General features: G+C 28.1%; 3 protein-coding genes across 22 annotated transcripts in view; all 3 read left to right on the plus strand.

Annotated features, from left to right (window-relative positions):
• LOC107073888 (bromodomain adjacent to zinc finger domain protein 2B) overlaps window positions 1-6,913 on the plus strand; it is a 154,112-nt gene extending 147,199 nt beyond the window's left edge. For all 17 annotated transcript variants that reach the window (XM_015334733.2, XM_015334739.2, XM_015334741.2 and 14 more), the window contains 4 exons: window positions 251-392; window positions 522-652; window positions 1,976-2,260; window positions 2,652-6,913. In XM_015334733.2, the coding sequence (XP_015190219.2) occupies window positions 251-392; window positions 522-652; window positions 1,976-2,260; window positions 2,652-2,829 (736 nt within the window). In that variant the 3' untranslated portion in view covers window positions 2,830-6,913. The remainder of the gene's footprint in view (window positions 1-250; window positions 393-521; window positions 653-1,975; window positions 2,261-2,651) is intronic.
• Window positions 6,914-8,458: 1,545 nt separating this feature from the next.
• LOC107073972 (NAD kinase 2, mitochondrial) lies at window positions 8,459-12,108 on the plus strand. 2 transcript variants are annotated; one of them, XM_089171176.1, is made up of 6 exons: window positions 8,459-9,552; window positions 10,135-10,441; window positions 10,508-10,831; window positions 10,908-10,989; window positions 11,084-11,348; window positions 11,429-12,108. In XM_089171176.1, the coding sequence occupies exons 1-6, from the start codon at window positions 9,516-9,518 to the stop codon at window positions 11,656-11,658; spliced, it is 1,245 nt and encodes a 414-aa protein (XP_089027302.1). In that variant the 5' UTR covers window positions 8,459-9,515; the 3' UTR covers window positions 11,659-12,108. The 2 variants fall into 2 exon arrangements, with proteins under 2 accessions (XP_089027302.1, XP_015190449.2); XM_015334963.2 differs by having other exon boundaries at window positions 8,512-9,552; window positions 11,426-12,108.
• Window positions 11,636-19,786, plus strand: Start1 (Steroidogenic acute regulatory protein-like). Of its 3 annotated transcripts, none has more exons than XM_015334962.2 (12): window positions 12,944-13,184; window positions 13,260-13,508; window positions 14,480-14,763; window positions 15,267-15,347; window positions 15,527-15,604; window positions 15,993-16,046; window positions 16,153-16,285; window positions 16,757-16,962; window positions 17,665-17,820; window positions 17,945-18,049; window positions 18,164-18,339; window positions 18,436-19,786. In XM_015334962.2, exons 3-12 carry the CDS (start codon window positions 14,518-14,520, stop codon window positions 18,641-18,643), a joined length of 1,443 nt encoding a protein of 480 aa, XP_015190448.1. In that variant the 5' UTR covers window positions 12,944-13,184; window positions 13,260-13,508; window positions 14,480-14,517; the 3' UTR covers window positions 18,644-19,786. The 3 variants fall into 3 exon arrangements, with proteins under 3 accessions (XP_015190443.1, XP_015190448.1, XP_015190447.1); XM_015334961.2 differs by having other exon boundaries at window positions 13,260-13,333; XM_015334957.2 differs by lacking the exons at window positions 12,944-13,184; window positions 13,260-13,508 and adding an exon at window positions 11,636-11,775.

Below are 19,786 nucleotides of genomic sequence, written 5' to 3' on the forward strand. Positions count from 1 at the left end.
GTGAGTTGTTAGCAAAAAACAAAGAGAACAAAAAAAAATAACAAAATACGTTAATATTTTTTTCTAACTTTTCGTTTAAGCCGCGTGGGTCGTATACGACCCACATATGTATAAATGCTAAAAGAGTTTCCTATGGCCCGAACGGAAAGTTTAGAATTGAGGCGTATGTGACCCATACGACACGGAACGTGTTAATCCAATTTTTAGAACCACATTGTTTAAACAATCTCTTCTTCAAATTTTTGTTTAGGTACTGTCACGAATGTATGAACAAAGCAACAGGAGAACGTAATTGTTTGGTATGTGGGAAAAGGGTTGGGAAAAATTTGGTCCTCTGCGAGCTTTGTCCTAGGGCTTATCACACCGACTGCCATAATCCGGTTATGCCAAAAGTGCGTAATTTGAATTCACTTCTATTTCTCTAACAAAATTATTTTATTTTATGAACATAAACAATTTTTTGTTGTTTTATTATTTGGTTATTTTCAATTCGATATTTAAATGATTCATTTGATTTCCAGATGCCAAGAGGGAAATGGTATTGCTCTAATTGCCACAGTAAGCAACCAAAGAAGAGAAATAGTAGTCGAAGGAGTCATACCAAAGGGGGAAGCACCAGAGAGAGTGAGAGTTCTGATCATCCACCAGCTAGGTGATTACGTTAAAACCAAACAAACATTATCAATTTGTTGACTTAACGGTATAAAGTATATTCGAGAACAAAAATGAACAAAATAGAACGAACAAACGAAAAACGTAATAATAACGATTAATAATTCATAATTAATTAAATAAAATAACATTGAAGATAACAGTCAAAATAACAACCAACAATAATAATAATAATAATCATCCTCTCATCGTCATAATAATCATAATTAATAACATTATATACGGAACACATGATTTGATATAATATTCAACGAATGCGAATGCTAATACAATTATTCCCGATTTAAATAAACGAATTTTCCAACTTTTACGAATTACATTTTAAATATATGTATATGTGTATATGTATACTGCTCTCTCTCATGTGAAAAACCCAGTTTGATTCTCGGTTAAATGAGGAAAATTGTTAAATCAAGCCTTTCTAACTTCTAATGACGTTTAATTGCATACAGGGTGTTCTAGGAGTACAGTGTGCGGATGCGGTTATCGTGTTACATGTATGTGTATATATATAATTATATATTAATTAGGGTTTGTCAAAGATCATTTTATTTTCTCCTGATTCTCTCGTATGCGTGCGTGTTTTAATTATGATATAAAAAATATATATATATATATATACATAAATATATCTTCTCGTCGTACTGTCCCAACCTTTTTTCTATGGTAGGTGGGGGGAGGGGGGTAATGTTTTCTGAGATAATCAATGTAAACCTCTTCGTATAATAAAATACAAACGTGTTGTATAAAAGGGCTAATCTTTAAGATCGTATTGTCGCACAAGAAGTAAAAAAAAAATATAAAATAATAGTAAAAACTAATATGTATGTGTATAAAAGTAAAATAGAGTAATAAAAAAAAATCTATGCAATCTCAAATATGTAAAAAAAAGTAAAAAGTCGGAAATATAAGAGAGCAAGAAAAGGCGAGAGGAAAGTGAGAAAAACGAGAGAGGGAGAGAGAGAGAGAGAGAGACAGAGATAATGACAAAGAGTCAAAAAGAGCTAGAGCTAGAAAGAACGGAATATTTCATCGAAAGAGCAACATATCCGAATCTCGACCGGAAACAAAATAAAATAATAGTAAAAACCAATCACGCACAAAAAATGTGCTCGAATTCGCTCGAAAAAACAAAAAAACGCATAGTCGCCCTCGAGAAGGTTTATTAGAAACGGAAACAAACAAGCGCACCTGTAAAATGGAACTCAAAAAAGAAACAAAACAAAGCGAACAAACCAAACCAAACAAACAAACAAAATAGATTAATCGTGGAAAATAATTTCTGTGTTGTTTTGCGCCGCAGTCCAACGCCTTCAACGGCATCGAACACGCACGTAGAGGACGTCAGTTCGTCGGAACCGGCAACCCCTACTGCATCCCCGAGGAAGGAGGGAAACAATAGGACCCTTACTAAGAAGCAACAACGAGAGCTGGCACCTTGTAAGCTTCTTCTCGAACAGTTGGAGCAGCAGGACGAAGCCTGGCCATTCCTATTGCCGGTTAACACCAAACAGTTCCCGACCTACAAGAAAATCATTAAGACTCCCATGGATCTCAGTACGATAAAGAAGAAACTACAGGACTCTGTGTAAGTTTCAAGCATCCTAAGAAAAGACTATAAACGCTTCTACTTCTCGATCGTCTTGCATACAATAGTAATAGATTTGTGTTACGTAATAACTTGTTTAGAGCAAAATAAAAGGCAAAAAATAATAAATAAATAAATAAAATAAAATAAAAGATAAAACCAAAAAAAAAGTAAATAAATATAAGCAAGGTATATAGAAAGACAAATACTAATAATAATAATAAAAAAAAAGCATAGAGAAAATAAAAATATTAAATAATAAGAGATATATATATATATATAAATAGAAAAAAAAAATAAATAAAAATTAAAAAATAAAAAAAAAAGATATAAGAGTGTCGGATGGAAAATAAGAAAATATGTTGTTCCAACGAGTGCTTCTCAAACGCAGGTACAAGTCCCGCGATGAATTTTGCGCCGATGTCAGGCAGATGTTCATCAACTGCGAGGTATTCAACGAAGACGACAGTCCCGTAGGAAAGGCCGGACACGGGATGAGAAGTTTCTTCGAAATGCGATGGACCGAGATCACCGGTGCACCCCCACCCCATACACAGACGCATAGCTGAGGTTCGGTGCGTTCACGCAACACCTGCAACAGCTTCGCACACTTTTACTACTAAAGCGTGTGTGTGAAAGTCCTGCGGCCCAGACAAAAAGAAAATATAGAGGATAGATGATAGAGGATAGAAAATAGAAAATAAAAAAAATAGAAAAAAAAGAGAGAGAGAGGGAGGGAGAGAGCGAGAGAGAGCGAGAGAGAGAGAGAATGAGAATGTCAGAGAGTATGTAAAACCCGATAAGGACTATGAAGAGAAACATTAGTGAAAGAAAGAGAAAGAGAGAGAGAAAAGGGAGAATCAAAGGTGACGAAAAAACCCACTTCCATTTTTAGCCAATCGGTCTCGTTCTAGCGACCGATCGAAACTCGATATTAAATATTATTATTATTATTATTATTATTATTATTATTATTATTATTATTATTATATTATATTATATTATTATTATATTATTATTATATTATTATTATATTATTATTATTATATTATATTATATTATATTATTATTATATTATTATTATATTATTATTATATTATTATTATTATATCATTTATGCCGAATTGTGTCTATTGTTCACGGTGCGTGCTTGTGCACGCGGGTAGGCGGGTGTTCGTTGTTCGCCATCATCATTATTCTACCCTTCCTCATCATAATTCGCCGTTATTCGAAACTTATTAAGTATATATGTATATTATACTTCTATGTATATGTATATACTTCTTATATGATATACTCGTTTCGTCATTAGAATTCACGCTTAGGGTGACCCACGTCTCTTTGAGGACTTGTATCTCTCTTCATCTTCTTCTTCTTCTATTACTACTACATCTACTTCTAGTACTTCTTGTAATTATAAAATCTAAATCGAACTCGAGATATTCTTTAAATGGAGAATAACGAATTCGAATCGTCTTGTGTGCTCGTCGTCGAAGTTCATTTCGAATGAATTTATTAATGTTATTATTACTAATATTATTATTATTTTATTATTATTATAATTATATTATTATTATTAATATTATTATTATTATTATTAATATTATTAATATTATTATTATTATTAATATTATTAATATTATTAATATTATTATTATTATTATTATTATTATTATTATGATTATTATTATTATTATTATTATTATTGTATTCTCGAGGATATACACGCATGTACACATACATAAACATATACACACATACAGCTCGAAAAATATTTGCTCGATCGAAATCTTCTGGTTTTAAGGAAATAGAATGAGGAATAAATGTAATCATTGCAAAATCATATTAAAATACTACTGCTACTTCTATATACTACTACTGTTACTGCTACTACTTCTACTACACGGTCATTGTACTTAATGGTGACAAACGAGTTTTGCCTAAACCTATGAGCTATAATTCGTGATTGTATTTATGTGTACACATATGTACAATCTTAGAATGATACTGATGTAAAATGGTAAAAGAAAGATTTTCAAAAAAATAGTGATTTATGTAAAAACGAACGAGAGAACGAGAGCGAAAGCGAGAGAGAGAGAAAGAAGTGTGTGTGTATAAAAATATACATGAAAATATCATTAAAACAAGCGGGGAAAAATCACGCGTACGTATAGACTTAAATATAATATTAACATCATGGAAGTGAAACTTTTACTTACATCATGGCGGATTTGATAAGACATCGAAAAGAAGAAACAGAAATGGAACGGCGTTGCATAAAAAACATCTAACATTTGTATCTTCTCTTATTCATTTTTGAGGATGAACGTACGACGAGATGGCACAAATGGAGCTGAAGAAATAAAAAGAAACGGATGACTATAACAATGATAAAGATGATAATAATGATAATAATGATGATGATGATAATATTAATAATAATGATCATGATGTGATGATGATGATGATAACTCGCGTGATTAGAAAAATGAAAAAAGAATAAAGGAAAGTTACAAAAAAAAATATATAAAAAGAAACGGAAAGAAGTAAAATATAAACTCATCGTGTATTTACTTGTCAGTATTTGAGTGATTCTAAAAGCTTATTTAATTCATGCTTATAATTATCGAATTCGTTGTGTAATGTCTATTAAGATCACATACTTGCATAAATACACTTATACACCATACACATGGTATCGCGTTTTTAAATGTTTTATAATAATTCGTCATTTTAAGAATCACATTTTTTGCGAGAAGAGATATTTATCTCTAATGAAAATTTTTAAGTGCGAATTTTAATTCATTATAATTAAATAGATAGGATTTATAAAAAAAAAAGAAAGATAGAAAAAGAGAGAGAGAGTGAGAGTGAGAGCAAGTAAGAACAAAAAGAAATGGAGAGAATGAACAATATTATTGGTAATGTGTATCTTAACGAGCACTATGTTCAAATTTTCGTTCATTTTGTTCATATATATATTTTTTTTCGTTCGTATATACCTAATCCGTTCAGTACACTATATTTTATTTGTATTATTTTTTATTTGCTGCTATTTTTCTTTTTTTCTTTTTATTAAAAAGCTTAGTTGATATTCTCATCGTGTTCTCGTTTTAATTAAATTCCTTTTTAACGAATGTAAGAAGCATATATGCGTTTTACCGATCACCCCACACACCACCCTACTACCCCTACCTTGTATCGCGCGTATATATTCATAAATCGTTTCTCAACATGAGATGTTCACTGCCGTTAGAAGATTTTCTAAAGAAAAAAAAAATAAAAGAAAAAAAGAAACGATGCCGCTTTTAATTTTGTATCGACGACCATTTAAATATTAGCATACGACCACGACGACGAAGACGACGACGATGACTACGAAAGAAAATAATAATAATAACAACAACGACTGATCAAACTAATACAAAATAATATCTCTCTTCTGTAAAGAACGATGTACATATACACAAGAAATGGAATAATAAGAAAGTGCGTTAAACAAAAAGAAAAAAAAATGGTAAAAAAAAAAAGAAAAAAATAATTTCCGAAAAAAAAATAAACTGATCGTTTTGATTTTTTTTTGTTGACGATTTCTTATAAAAAGAAAAGAAAAATGAACAAAAGGCACAACTTTAAAAAATAGTAAGAAAAGATTATAAATAATAATGATTATTTTGTGCGACAATGAATTCGAATGAGATAATAAGAAAAACAAAAGCAAATAAATCATTCCCAAAAATAACTAATAAAAAGAAATTATGCGACTATTTGTGTTCTGGCGTATTGATCTTCTTCGAGAGATCTGTAATCTCATTGTAAAAAAAATAAAATTAGTATTATAATCATTACGACGTGGTGATAAACAATGATGTATGAATCCTAATTCCGGGAATGAATTCTTGCGCGTCGAATTTAAAAGAAACTTTTAAGGAGAAGAAAATTATTAACGAAAATAAAAACAATAACGAGAGAAAACTAGAGGCTGCACACGACACACACGCACACACGTACACACCACTACACGCGCGTGAATGATACACAATGAAACACATCTTTACCTAAACTAATTGGAAAAAATGGAATTTTTCAAATTGTCTCGTATATATACATGCATCTATACATTCATGCAAGCAAACACACATGTATGTATACATAAATACATACCAGACGACGTTGGTTAGTTTTGAATGATGCATATATCTATTAATGAAATAAAATAAAATAAAATAAAAATTAAAAGAAAAAAGTCGTGCATTAAAAGCATTGCAAAGATGATCTCCAAACATAAGGAGAAGAACGTTAACGTTATATCTTGTTTTGTATGTAATTGATGTACATTATTACTCGTAAAGTAAAAAAAAAAATAAATACACAGGAACTCAACATGCGTACACACATATACATACATTGAAGCATAGTGAAAATGATTGAAATAGCACGACATGAAAAACAAAAAAATACGACAAACAAAAATTTCAAACAGTAGCGATGTGGTTATAATATACATAATATATGTACGGTGGATATAAATAATAATAATAAAAAAAAAAATGATAAGGAAAGTGACGAGAAAAGCATGTTTGTTAGTACGTAAAATAAAAAAGAAAAAAAACAACATTGTATTAGATCGAGTATATATATATATATAAATAAATAAATAAATGAATGAATAAAAATTAATAAATAAAATGAAATAAATAAATATATATATATATATAAATAAATAAATATATATATTAAAGACTTAAAAAGTAAGATTAAGATCATTCTAACACAGTGTTAGGAAGTGGCGAAGAAAAAAAAATAGAATGTTATGAAATAATAACTATGAATGAGAGAGAGTGAGAGAGAGAGTGAGAGAGAAAGAGAGGAAGAAAGATAGAAAGATAGATAGATCATCGATGTGCAAAACGTAATCTAAGAACGATCGGATCGATAAGATCGTCTCGAAAATCGCGCGCGTCCTTGAAAAAAGATATATATACATTTATATATACATACATATATACACACATACATAGTATATATAAGTATATATATATAAATATATATAAATATATGTATACATATATGATTTCGAATCTTGATTTGCGGATACACCAGAGTAGGAGACGAATATTTTTTTATTAATTTCTGCAAATCAATGGTTACACGTATTTATCGGTAATAATAATAATTATTATTATTATTAAAATAATAATAAAAATAATAATAATAATATTAATATTAATAATTTAATAATAATATTAATTAAAATAATAATAATAATAGTAATAATAATAATAATAATAATTATAATAATAATAATAGAATAATAATAATAATAATAATAATAATAATAATAATAATAATAATAATAATAATAATAATAATAATAATAACACGCACGTTGCTTTCCCGTACAATTTCTACGACGCACGAGATGAAAAATCGTTGGCTTCTTTCCATTAACGAAGAAGAAGATGACGAATAAGAATTTATGGGGTTGACAATTAGAGGCGAAAAGGAAGGAACGATAAAAAAGTTAAAAAAAAAAGAAACAAATAAATATAATAAGTAAAATGATGTAAAAGTTAACATATACTTGCTCGATCTTACCGATTGTTCTTACATTATGTTTTGTTAGAACGAATAATCGTTCAAACGACTTGTCATACGCACTCGAGAGATTTAAACGATTCAAATTGATCGAAGAAGGAAAGAGAGAAAGGAATGAAAAAAAGAAAAGACAAAAAAAAACAAGTAATAAGAAAGAATGAGAAAATAAATAGCCGCGTTAGTAATCCGGCGATGTGCGTGTTAGAAGATATGTCTCTCGTACGTTTGAATGAAAAGAAAAAAAATACACATCAACACACATAACACACAACAAAAACAAAATAATTTTTTAAGATCCAATTATTATTTAAATAGTACACAGTTAAATTGTTAGTACGAATAACGACGCTTTTTATACGAATTTTAGTTTTTAACGTCGATCTTACGATATACATATATATATATATAGTATATATAAATATATATACATATATAGTATATATAAATATATATATATATATATATAGTATATATAAATATATATATATATATATATATATATATATATATATATAGTATATATAAATATATATATATATATATAATATATATAGTATATATATATATAATATATATAGTATAATGATAATTGACAATGGTAATATACAATAAAGATTAAAACTAATGATATCGATATTAAAACTGATCTATATATATATATATATATATATATATATATATATATATATATATATATATATGTAAATTTAAAAAAAACGAAGAAAGCGCGCGCGCGTATAAGGCTGGAAATGTAAAGTGAGATGGTTAACACAGAGAGAGAAAGGGAGAGAGAGAACGCGAAATAATATGCGTGCTTGTTTGTTGCGTGTTTGCATGAAAAAGAAAGAAAGAAAGAAAAAAAAATGAGAAAATTCAGAAAGTGAGAGAAAGATCTAAGTTAGATGATTGTCTATAGTATAAACAAAGGCGTACGTTAGGTAGCCTCGATGCTATTTAAACAGACTTAATTAATGTATTGCAAATGAATTAATAAAGTGTAAGCGAAGCGTGTATCCGTACAGTTGGATCATTTATTTTGCGTTTTATCATTTGATTCATTTTTCATTTATGTTAACATTTACCCTGCTATGCGTACCATTTTCGATAAATGCAAATATCACAAATATATTTCAATTTTATAGCATCTTAATTATTTCCTAACATTTTTCTAAGAGATTGTAAATATTTCTAATAACGTAACTATCTATATGTATATATATACACGCGGATGAAAACAAAACGATATCTTTTAAAAGGTTTCATAAAATAGCAATGAAATAAGAATCGAAACAATTTATTATTAAAATATTTTCTTTTCATTTTTCTTATCATTTCTTTTTGTTTTCCTTGAAGTGAGATAATAAAAAAACTTACTTTGTTTACTGTATAGCAAGGTATTGTGCGCAGGCGATAAAATATAAAATTAATTATATTTTCGATTTTTCGATGAAACACCAGCAAGAAACAAAATCATAAAAATGGCGCGTATAATATGTGATGAATTTTACCTTACCTTCGGAGAGAGAGAGAAAGAAAGAGAGTTACAAACTTCGTCGAGTGTGGCGCTTCCATCGATTCTCTCGAAATATTTTGATAAGAGATTAATGTTAACAGAAAGTTTCGTATAACGTCGCAAGCACGTCAATCGGCGTGTGCGATGACGTTTCTTGGCTGTGTTCGGAATACTACTGTCGGTGAGAAAGAGATTGTTTTTATTTTTTTTTCTTATTGCCTCAATTTGTTGTTAACATTTTATTATACAACATATATATGTATTATTAAATCATAATTCATAAATGTTATCGGTTTCAAAATAACATTCTAGATAATCGATAAGCCGATTAATTTTCTTTCTTATATCTTATATATACAATTTATCTGTTTTTGTTTATTAGTTACAATAAATAAACAAGTTTAACATTTTTTATTTTTTTTTTACTACGATTAATGTTTTAATTTTTATATTGAATCTTTATAAATATAAAATAGTTAATGTTTAAAATGAGAATCACTGTCATACCAATATTATTAATTAATAAATAAATTTTGCGTGTGTGTGTCAGATCAATAAAATCGTATTACAAATATGGTTATGTATTTACGCATGAATATGTCAAAGTATTTGATTTCGTTAACGAGTTGATCGAATTAAAAAAAATAAAATCTTTGTTAAAACAATCCTTGTAAAAAAATTGATTGAACGTTGACCTTTAGACTTGTGACATATAACACGTGCTTAGGAGACACGTGAATGAAGAATCATTGCATCTTTTTAGGGACTTTGCAGCAGATTTGTTTACAATCTCAATTAATATATAATCATAAAAACTTCAAAGAATTCTTCATACGAAATGCATCGAGTTTTGTTCCTAAGAAAGTTCTCATAGTTTCCAAATTAACACGATATAATTTTGAAAAATTACGAGAGCCTAATTTGAATGAAGAAGAATTTAAAAATAAATTATTGCGAAGAGGTTCCAACTATGAGTCGATGTTATCCTGTCATCATTCGACTAAAAATGTCGAAAATGACGTAGTGGAGGTACTTAACAGACTAAACATTGAATACAAGAAAGTTGATAGGTGAGTTGAGTAAATTTTAATCATTTTAGAAATATTCATTGATATTTTATATTTTATCTTTTTCAGAAGCAGCATAAGCAGATCCGATGTTGTCTGGGCCGATTTAGTTTTGCCCATTGGTGGCGATGGCACCTTCCTTTTGGCTGCTAACTTAATATTCGATAACAAAACACCCATAATAGGAATTAATTCTTATCCCACTAACTCAGAAGGTTACTTGATGTTACCATCATATTATACCAAAAATATATCGCAAATCTTTAAATTATTAAAAGCAGGACAATATGATGTATTAATGAGATCTAGAATTCGAACTACTTTAAAAGGTGAAGGAATTTGGGAACTGCCTTTTCATATGCATGAGGAAGGTCGTCTTGTTGGAGTTGAAAGGTATATTATTGAATTACAGTACGATTTAAATTCTATGCATTTCTTTTATCCTAAATGTAGAATCTTTTATAAACAGATTTTTGTCCAATGACCAACTGAGACCAATCAATTCAGATCAATTACATGAAAGGAAGTTGCCTTGGTTAGCACTCAATGAAGTAAGTTATTTAAACATTATTTTAAGTCTTACGTAAATATATATTATATTACACATCTCATTTAATTTGTCTAATGCAAATATTTTGTTCATAGGTATTCGCAGCCGAAGTATTAGCAGCAAAGATAAGTACTTTATTGATCAAACTTGACAATGAGGAAAATTTCCATAAAATTAAAAGCTCTGGTCTTTGTATAAGTACGGGCACAGGCTCGACAGCTTGGTACAAGGCAATAAACAGCATTAGCCCACAACTTGTACAACAAATACTCGGTTTGGTTGATGACCGAAAGAATTTTACAGATAATGAAATAAATCAAATATGTACTAAGTTTAATAACAGCTTGCATTTTAATCCAGGTAGGATGTGCAATAATTATAGTAGAAGTACATGTTTCTTTTTTTATATCTATTTTAATATTAATTATTATTTTTAGAAGGACAAAATCTTTGTTACGCTATAAGAGATATGATGATAACAAAAGTACATCCAGTTCCAAAGACTTTACAACGATATAACATTTGTAAAAAATTAACAGTAAAATCATTGTGTTTCGACGGAGGATTGGTTTTAGATGGTGGGATCGCTGTACAATTTAATTTAGGAGCTTCAGCAGAATTTGAGATAGAACCGGATAGTGCTTTGAGAAATCTAATCCTTACTATTTGATAAAGTATAATATTGTGATAAGAGGATAAACTAAAGAAATGTACGTTCAGCCAAATATACGAGTACGTTCAGTCAAGATCGTACGAGTCGACATAAGAAAAGCAGTTATCCGAATTTGTAAGTTTTAACCGTATCTCTCTATTACTAGGAATATATTTAATTTTTTACAGCTATTTAAGAAAAAAAGAAAACAATATTTCTTAATTCTTGAAGGAAATAGTTCAATGCGAGCTTTTTAAATAAACATGACTTTAAAATAGTAATTTAATCGCGTATGTATAAATGTAAGAAATTGTAAGAATATTAAAAATATATTTTTTCATAATATTAATGATGCAAAAAAGAAAAATATTTTACTACAAAAACAAGAAGGATATTTATACGTTTAAAGTAATTATTTACGTGTACTATAAATGTAATAAGGATAAAATACTATAATAATATATATTATGATATATGGGGCATTTCACGTGAAGCGAACAACGAAAAAAATGTGAGGTCGTGGATTTTGTTCATAATTAGCTTGATAGTACTTCTATGGGACCTCAATAGTTGTACATCATTATTTTTTCTTTTTTACCTTGGTTACCAATTTATGAGGCTTCAAAGAATTGACAAAATATGAGGAATAGATTTTTCGAATAAATCGTGTTTATTAGAGAATATAAATGAATTTTCTTGGAAGTAGATAAAAATTTGAAATTGAACTTTTTTTCGTCTAGTAAACCGGAAGTTAAAATTAAAAACATGAATTTATTAAACTTCGCATATTTTTATTTTTTTAATTTTTACCTTAAGTAAAAGTTTCTAAGTGTATAATTCATTAGTTACAATAGTAAACTGTAAGTAGCGAGTGAGCCAACAGCTCTGAGGAACCGCTCAGTCAGTACAGCGCGCCATACGGAACCTTCGTACTGTTTAGTTCATATCTTCTAAACGAATCGAGATACCATTATAATTTTTTTTGCATAATGTTTTTACACTACAAGCTATTTTTTAAGGTACAAATAAAAAAAATAAAAATATGCGAAGTTTAATAAATTCACATTTTTAATTTTAACTTCCGGTTTACTAGACGAAAAAAGGTTCAATTTCAAATTTTTATCTACTTCCAAGAAAATTCATCTATATTTTCTAATAAACACGATTTATTCGAAAAATCTATTCCTCATATTTTGTCAATTTTTTGAAGCCCCATAAATTGGTAACTAAGGTAAAAAAAAAATAATGATATGCAATTATTGAGGTCCCATAGAAGTACTATCAAGCTAATTATGAACAAAATCCAAGACCTCATATTTTTTTCGTTGTCCGCTTCACGTGAAATGCCCCATATATTAAAAAAGAAAAGAATTCTCTCGGTCGTAATCGCTTATCTTCGGAGGAGTTCGGTCTACATCTAGCAACACCTAGCGAAAACCAGTCGAAGTAATTTTCCCTATACGAAGGAATATTTAGTTAACACTAAATCGTCAGTGAAAGATGCGTGTGTGTTTACTTTAGTGAACCCTATTAACGATTGAAAAGTGAGTCTATGAAAAGTGTTAACATCAAAGAGATCGACAATTTCGGATCGATCTTCAAAAAAAGAAACGTTTTAGGATGTGCGATCACAAAGCTTGCTGCGATAAATTATCTCAACCGGATATATGAGGGTCCGGTGTGAAACTAAAAGGTACGAACAACAAGAAATAAATATGCACACAAGACGACTTAAATTTCTTCTTCTGTATTATCTATAAACGAACAAGGAGGGGGAGTCTTTTTAATTGCTATTAGCAATTTTATTTTTTATTTACCATCGAATTTGATTGTGTACATGATTCGAGTCCGATGAAAAATTGACCAACGTAAGTTCGATTATGAAAATAAATAAGATAAAAACAAAATAGAAGTTAATGTACGTTCCGATATGAATGTAAGAATTTTTATTTTGAGGTTAGAATGCATCCTTGCTAATGACAGCTTCATAATTTAAATTATTTTATCAACGCTGAATTTTATTTCTTTTTATATTTACATTTTCAATTGATGTTTCGATTACTCGAAAATCAATCCTTTCTTTAATTTAAACATTTTTTTTAATGTCACCGCGTGAATTTCTGTCAATTAAACAATGACGTAATTTAATTTATGATAAGATTGTGGGTAGGAATAAAAATTATTAAACAAAAACTTGTATCTCACGTTTTTCAATAAAATCAACTATTGCATTTTAAAATGGCATGATCTTTACTACATTTATTTATCTCTGTTTATGTTAAAAGGATACCATATCGTTTATAATCGTATCATATTAATGTACTAGCTTTGTAAAGCTCAAATGTCGTTTTATAGAATTAAACTAAACAAAACCTTATCCAATTTATCATCTCAAATGCATACAGAATAATGGTGTAACAAAGTAACTATTATATGTGTTATCTACAGTAAGAATTACTTACTTCCGTTCGAGATAAGCCTTTATTTATTTACACATAACACATACACACACTCTAAATAAATTCTAATTAATGTTTACAGTAATAAAATCCTTTGGACCTTTGATTGCCCTTCTAAACTGTAAATTTAAAGTTCAGAGTTACTTATATTTTAATCTAATATAATCAATTTTAATATTAGAAGTAAGTGGTGTAAACATATACACATTAGGTATGTGTAAATAAAGAATGAATAAAAATTATTTTGTAAAAGTTACATATTTAAAAGAAAGTTATTTTGTCGGGTCAAAAGATGGTAACAGTTGTGTATGATTTAATATTGTTCATCGTTCCAGGAAAACATTAGAAAATTAAAATAATTTAATTAACGTGTTCAACAGGTTATCGTCGTTACGTTTTTCCAAAAAATTATCTCAGAATGGAAGAAGATGATAGACAAAATATAAGAACTGCAGTGGAGAATATCCTAAGCGGTTCGATTAATTCCCAAAGAAGTTCTTACACGCAACAAAGTTTTACGAGAACGTCCGATATTGTCCTCAGCGAAGATCTAATAGCTGGTGCTAGGGAAGGCGGCAGGATGTCTAATGTTCGTCGTTTCTTTTGTCTATTCGTAACATTTGATCTTCTTTTGACCGTGCTTATGTGGCTTATTTGCAGTATGGTGAGTATTATTTCTAAATATTTCCAATTGTTCAATTGATTTTATTTTATTCTTTATTTCTTTACATTAAAAAAAGCGCGGGAAATATTTTTCTTAACATTAAACGTATCTTTTATCCAATATTAAATGCAATCAAAATTTTATTTTGTAATTTATTTATTTAATTGAAATTCGAAAAGATTGATGATATTATAGTTAATCAATAGTTTGTTATTATATTTTATAAATTAATTTGATAATGTATTTCATTATGTTTGTTTATGGGTTTGCATAATTGATGAAAATGTTTGAAATTTGAGAGACTTCCACAATACAATAAATAATATATTTATATTTTTTAATTACATAAATTTTATATTTTTAATGAAAATTTTAAAGTGAAATAAATCGCGCTAATTTTCAAATTAACCTATTATGTATTATATTACAATACACAATTAAATGTTTCAATAATTAATTAATTTTATATATAACATTTTATTTATTGTTTATTGTTCTTTCAGATAGCCGGGGAAAATTTGGAAGCAGCATTTATCAACCAGGTTGTAGATTATCACATAAAAACGTCCCTTTTCGACATTGTGGTAAATATACATTTTTATTATTACATAAAAAATAAACAATAAAAGACATAGAAAAAGAAAAAAAGAAAGAAAGAAAGAAAAGAAATTAGATTATTTAAATACTAAATAACATTTATTTCGTTGTAATATTTCGTTATTCTTGCTGAGGAAACAGAAATTTACGGATTTCGTCTTCTCAGATGGCAGCCATATGCAGGTTCACGGTGTTGTTGCTCTTTTATGCATTGCTCCATTTAAATCATTGGATCTTCGTAGCCGTAAGTAAAAACTTTCTCCATTTATTCAAGTGGTTCCCAAAGTGTGTGATGAAGCGGTCCAGGGGGGCGATTGACACGAAAAAAAAAGAAAAAAAGGCACCAAAAATTTTTCAAGGGGCAAGGAAGCAATTTTCCAGTTTTTTAGAAAAGGGGACGGTAGGACTAAAAAGTTTGAGAACCACTGATTTATTCTGATATTTATAACATAATAATAAAATAATAAATTCTTTTTATTTATTTGATGAGCGTACACAAAATTCTAAGTTAAATGCCGTAAAAATAAAATTGATATTATAAAAATATTTCAATTATTTTATTACGATATTTTAATCATTTTATTTTAAATACTTGTTCAAAAGATTAAAAGTAATTACTTTTTTGTTTATAGTTAACAACTGCCTGTACGTGTGCCTTTTTACTCGCTAAAGTATTTCTTTTCGACGTAAGTTAACATTTCATTATATTATCTCGATTTTTAATTATAAAGACAAAAAAGTTAAATGATAAATTAGCTCTACAAACACCTGTAAATGCTTGGTTAATTTCAGTGGGTATCATGCAACCAGCCAGTCTTTCAAGTTCTACTGATACTCTCGTCTTTCATTCTTTCTTGGGCAGAAGCTTGGTACTTTGATTTCCGCGTGATACCTCAAGAAACGCATGTTATAAATTGGATACGAAGTAAGTTAATATTGAAAAAAAAGAAAACAGATAAACAAATGAAATTTCAAAGAGCAATAATACACATTGATATGTGTGTATTGTTAGCGATAAACCTATACACCCTGTGTGTGCGTTGTTTCAACAAAAAGATTATTATTTAAAGTTTGATGAAGAGGGAAAGAATTGTAGGATTGGACTAAAATAATTCTATCCCCATTTTTATCTCCTTATAAAGATTTTAGGACTCTAGATAGTTCATAAAAATAGTCAAACGTCTACTTCAGTACTTGGTTATTCTATCTTGTCCTATTTTGGTGGGTTGTATTCACTTTCTTTGTTACATTGTGATATAAAAATACATCAAGCATGAGTTTTGGTAGTAACTAATCAGTCCAGTTAATTAAACCCGAATATAATCTTTTATTCAAATCATAAATTTCAAATTAATACACATACAATATCTATATTTTATTAATAAATTTTTGGTAGACATGTCAAACGCGGAAAGAGCACCTCTCATTCAAGCTACCATTGCGGATCCACGTCAATATAGTTCGATCGAACCTTCACGTAACTTTTACACACCTATGGATTCTCCAGCTCATTCGGATGTCGAAGATGAACTTGTTAGGAGACAGGATACTGCAAATGAAATCTTTATTCATAAACCATTACCCAAATTAACACCTGATAAGGTATGTTCTTAATTTTAAATTCAAGATTTTTTAACAAAATTTTATAAGAATTTTTTCCGCGTAATATGTAATAAATTATAAAAAAAAAAATTGTCGCTAAAGTTGGTTATAAAAAGTATTAAACACCTTTAAAGGTAAACAAAGTAATATGAGTCATTCTATTGGTTAGGAGTATAAAAAGAAATCAGAGAATCAAATTGCTTTTAGTTGATTGTTGAACTATCAATGAGATATTTTATAAAGTGCAATAATTGATAACTATAAATGGTTAATTAAATTTGTGTAAAAGTTACATTTCTTAAAATCATTTCAATCCTGTGAATTTTTCTTATTATTTGAAATAATTTTTTTACAAATATATAATAATGACATCGTTTATTCTTAATGCTTGTAACGTTGAGTTTATTAATAAATTTTTCTTCGGTGATAAAGGAAACGATAAATCAAAGGATTCCAAAAATAATCAAATAGAAAAATTTTTGAATGATTCTACAGAATCATCAGTGAGTTTAGTGTATTAATTGTTATTACGTTTAATTCCAAATAATAAGATTCGATTATTATATGATTCAGAACACATTCCTGACTATGAGTAAAGTTTGACACCATTTATGGAATATCTTTTGTAATTTTTACTATCGCATATAATGCGCACCTATAAGACCATGCCTATAGTCTTATTTTATAAATTTTTGTTTTCAGATTGATGAATATAAAATGACGGCTAGAACGTTATTAAAAAATAGTCATGACTTATTAACATCAAAAGAGTGGAAAATAGAAGCTACACAGCCGTGCGGTGATACAATTTCGTATATGCAAACCAAGAGACCAGAAGGAAAAATAATGAAAATTACAGTAAAATTTATAATATTATTATAAAACATATTGATATATTATAATACATATATAAAAATATATTATTACATTTGTAATTTAATAATATAATATATTATAAATAATAATAATTATTATTTTTAAGGGTATAGTTGATGCACCAGCCAGTATGCTCATCAATTGGTTGTTCGACGATGTCGAAGCATTACCAACGTGGAATAAACTTGTAACTGAATCGAGGAAATTGCAGGTATTAATTTTTTAATTAATTTTCATTGACTCAATTTATCAATATAAAATATGTAAAAATAATTATAAATTAATTATCTTATTACTATCGAGAATTGTTATATTATTTTTATAGCACATCGACGAGAATACAGATATAGTTTATCAAGCAACGAGTTCGCAAGGTGGTGGATTGATTGGTGCACGAGATTTTATTATTTTAAGACACCGTAATAAATTTGGTAATTATTACATAAGTAGCGGTATGTCGGTGACTTTAAAATCATTTCCAAGTCGAAAAAACGTTGTCAGGTGAGTTACACATCAAAAAATTCACGTTTCCATATCTATCTTAGTTTAATTATTTTTTATATTTGATTTTTATATTTGTTTATTTTTTTCTTGAAGGGGTGAAAATGGTGTAAGCTGTTGGGCTGCTGAAGAATTAGCAGACGGTGATAGTAGCAAGTGCCGTTTCACATGGATCCTCAATACCAATTTAAAGGGTTGGATACCTCAAAAAGTTGTGGATAAATCATTATCCGCAGCATTAGTAGAATTTATGTCATATTTGAGAAAGTATTTGGACGAGTATCAAAGACACGCTGCTACATAAAATGTCACCAAAAAGTATCTATATGCTTAATTTGAAGAAGAGTTTATCATGACAGTTACGTTACATGAACAAACAAATTATTGATTATTCACACTATTATACATAAACACAAAAGCATATATATATATATATATATATATATATATATATATATATATATGTATGTATATATAGATATATATACGTACAGTATGCAAATTTCGAGAAAATTAACATTTTCTTTTTCTTGAAGTAAATACGAAAGACAACGCCTTACATTTTATTTGAAATTAAAAAAAAAGAGAAAGAAAATAATACAAATAGAAAAGAAAAAGAAATTTTTGTAGACAAATGTGAGCAAGTTCAAAAAGATGATAGAGTGGGAGACGAGAGGAAGGAGGGAGAAGTTTTGATTAACATGGTGCCGAAGTGTTCTATTATAAAAAACAATATCTTTTCTAATAACATTTATTCTCGTTTATAATTTGTTGCTTTATATGTAAAACCACATTCGATTGATAAATTTTAAGATACGCATTAGAAAGACGATAAATATTATTAAGATATAAAAATCCTTTCTCTTTAAAGAGACATTCGTGATATTCTTAATAATGTAAATATATTGACATTTATGTACAATTTATTTTTTGCTATCTTTGTGCATCTTTTATTTTTATTATTATTATTATTATTATTATTATTTATATAATAATAATGCATATAGGTATATATAAACTTTACTTAATAACGCTTGTCGATGATTTATTTAGTTTTCGTTAAAAAATAGAATAAGCTGCAAGATTAAACAAACCAAACATATTCTTAATATTATTACTATTATTATTAATTTTTAGTTTATTTTATAAACGTTGTATTCTTGCATTCCCAAAGTGAAAATATAAAAAAGAAACGAAGTTCCTGATGGGTGCGATGAATGAAAGTAACAGTGCGATTCAAGAATCTTCAGAAACATTCGTTTTTTCACAGTGTACATAAACAATGTGCATAATTGATCTTATATGTATTTACATATACATACATACATTTATAGATACATATATACATGTACACACGTTTGAATGAATGCAGTAAATGTAATGTGATAATTTTTAGTTTAAAGCTCGTCTTAAATTTTTAAATATAATGAGCTTTACAAACTCTTCA

Source organism: Polistes dominula, unplaced genomic scaffold, assembly GCF_049000335.1.
Source record: "Polistes dominula isolate Pdom_NZ unplaced genomic scaffold, Pdom_raw_medaka contig_31, whole genome shotgun sequence".
Lineage (NCBI taxonomy): Eukaryota > Metazoa > Arthropoda > Insecta > Hymenoptera > Vespidae > Polistes > Polistes dominula.

Excerpts from the sequence above, each read along its gene's own strand:
- LOC107073972 (XM_015334963.2), top strand. The coding sequence starts at position 9,516 with ATGACGTTTCTTGGCTGTGTTCGGAATACTACTGTCG. Across the intron at positions 9,553-10,134 it reads TGTTCGGAATACTACTGTCG|GGACTTTGCAGCAGATTTGT; the intron begins GTGAGAAAGAGA and ends GCATCTTTTTAG. Across the intron at positions 11,349-11,425 it reads CAGCTTGCATTTTAATCCAG|AAGGACAAAATCTTTGTTAC; the intron begins GTAGGATGTGCA and ends TATTATTTTTAG.
- Start1 (XM_015334957.2), top strand. The coding sequence starts at position 11,697 with ATGTACGTTCAGCCAAATATACGAGTACGTTCAGTCAAGATCGTACGA. Across the intron at positions 11,776-14,479 it reads AAAAGCAGTTATCCGAATTT|GTTATCGTCGTTACGTTTTT; the intron begins GTAAGTTTTAAC and ends CGTGTTCAACAG. Across the intron at positions 16,963-17,664 it reads CCAAATTAACACCTGATAAG|ATTGATGAATATAAAATGAC; the intron begins GTATGTTCTTAA and ends TTTTGTTTTCAG.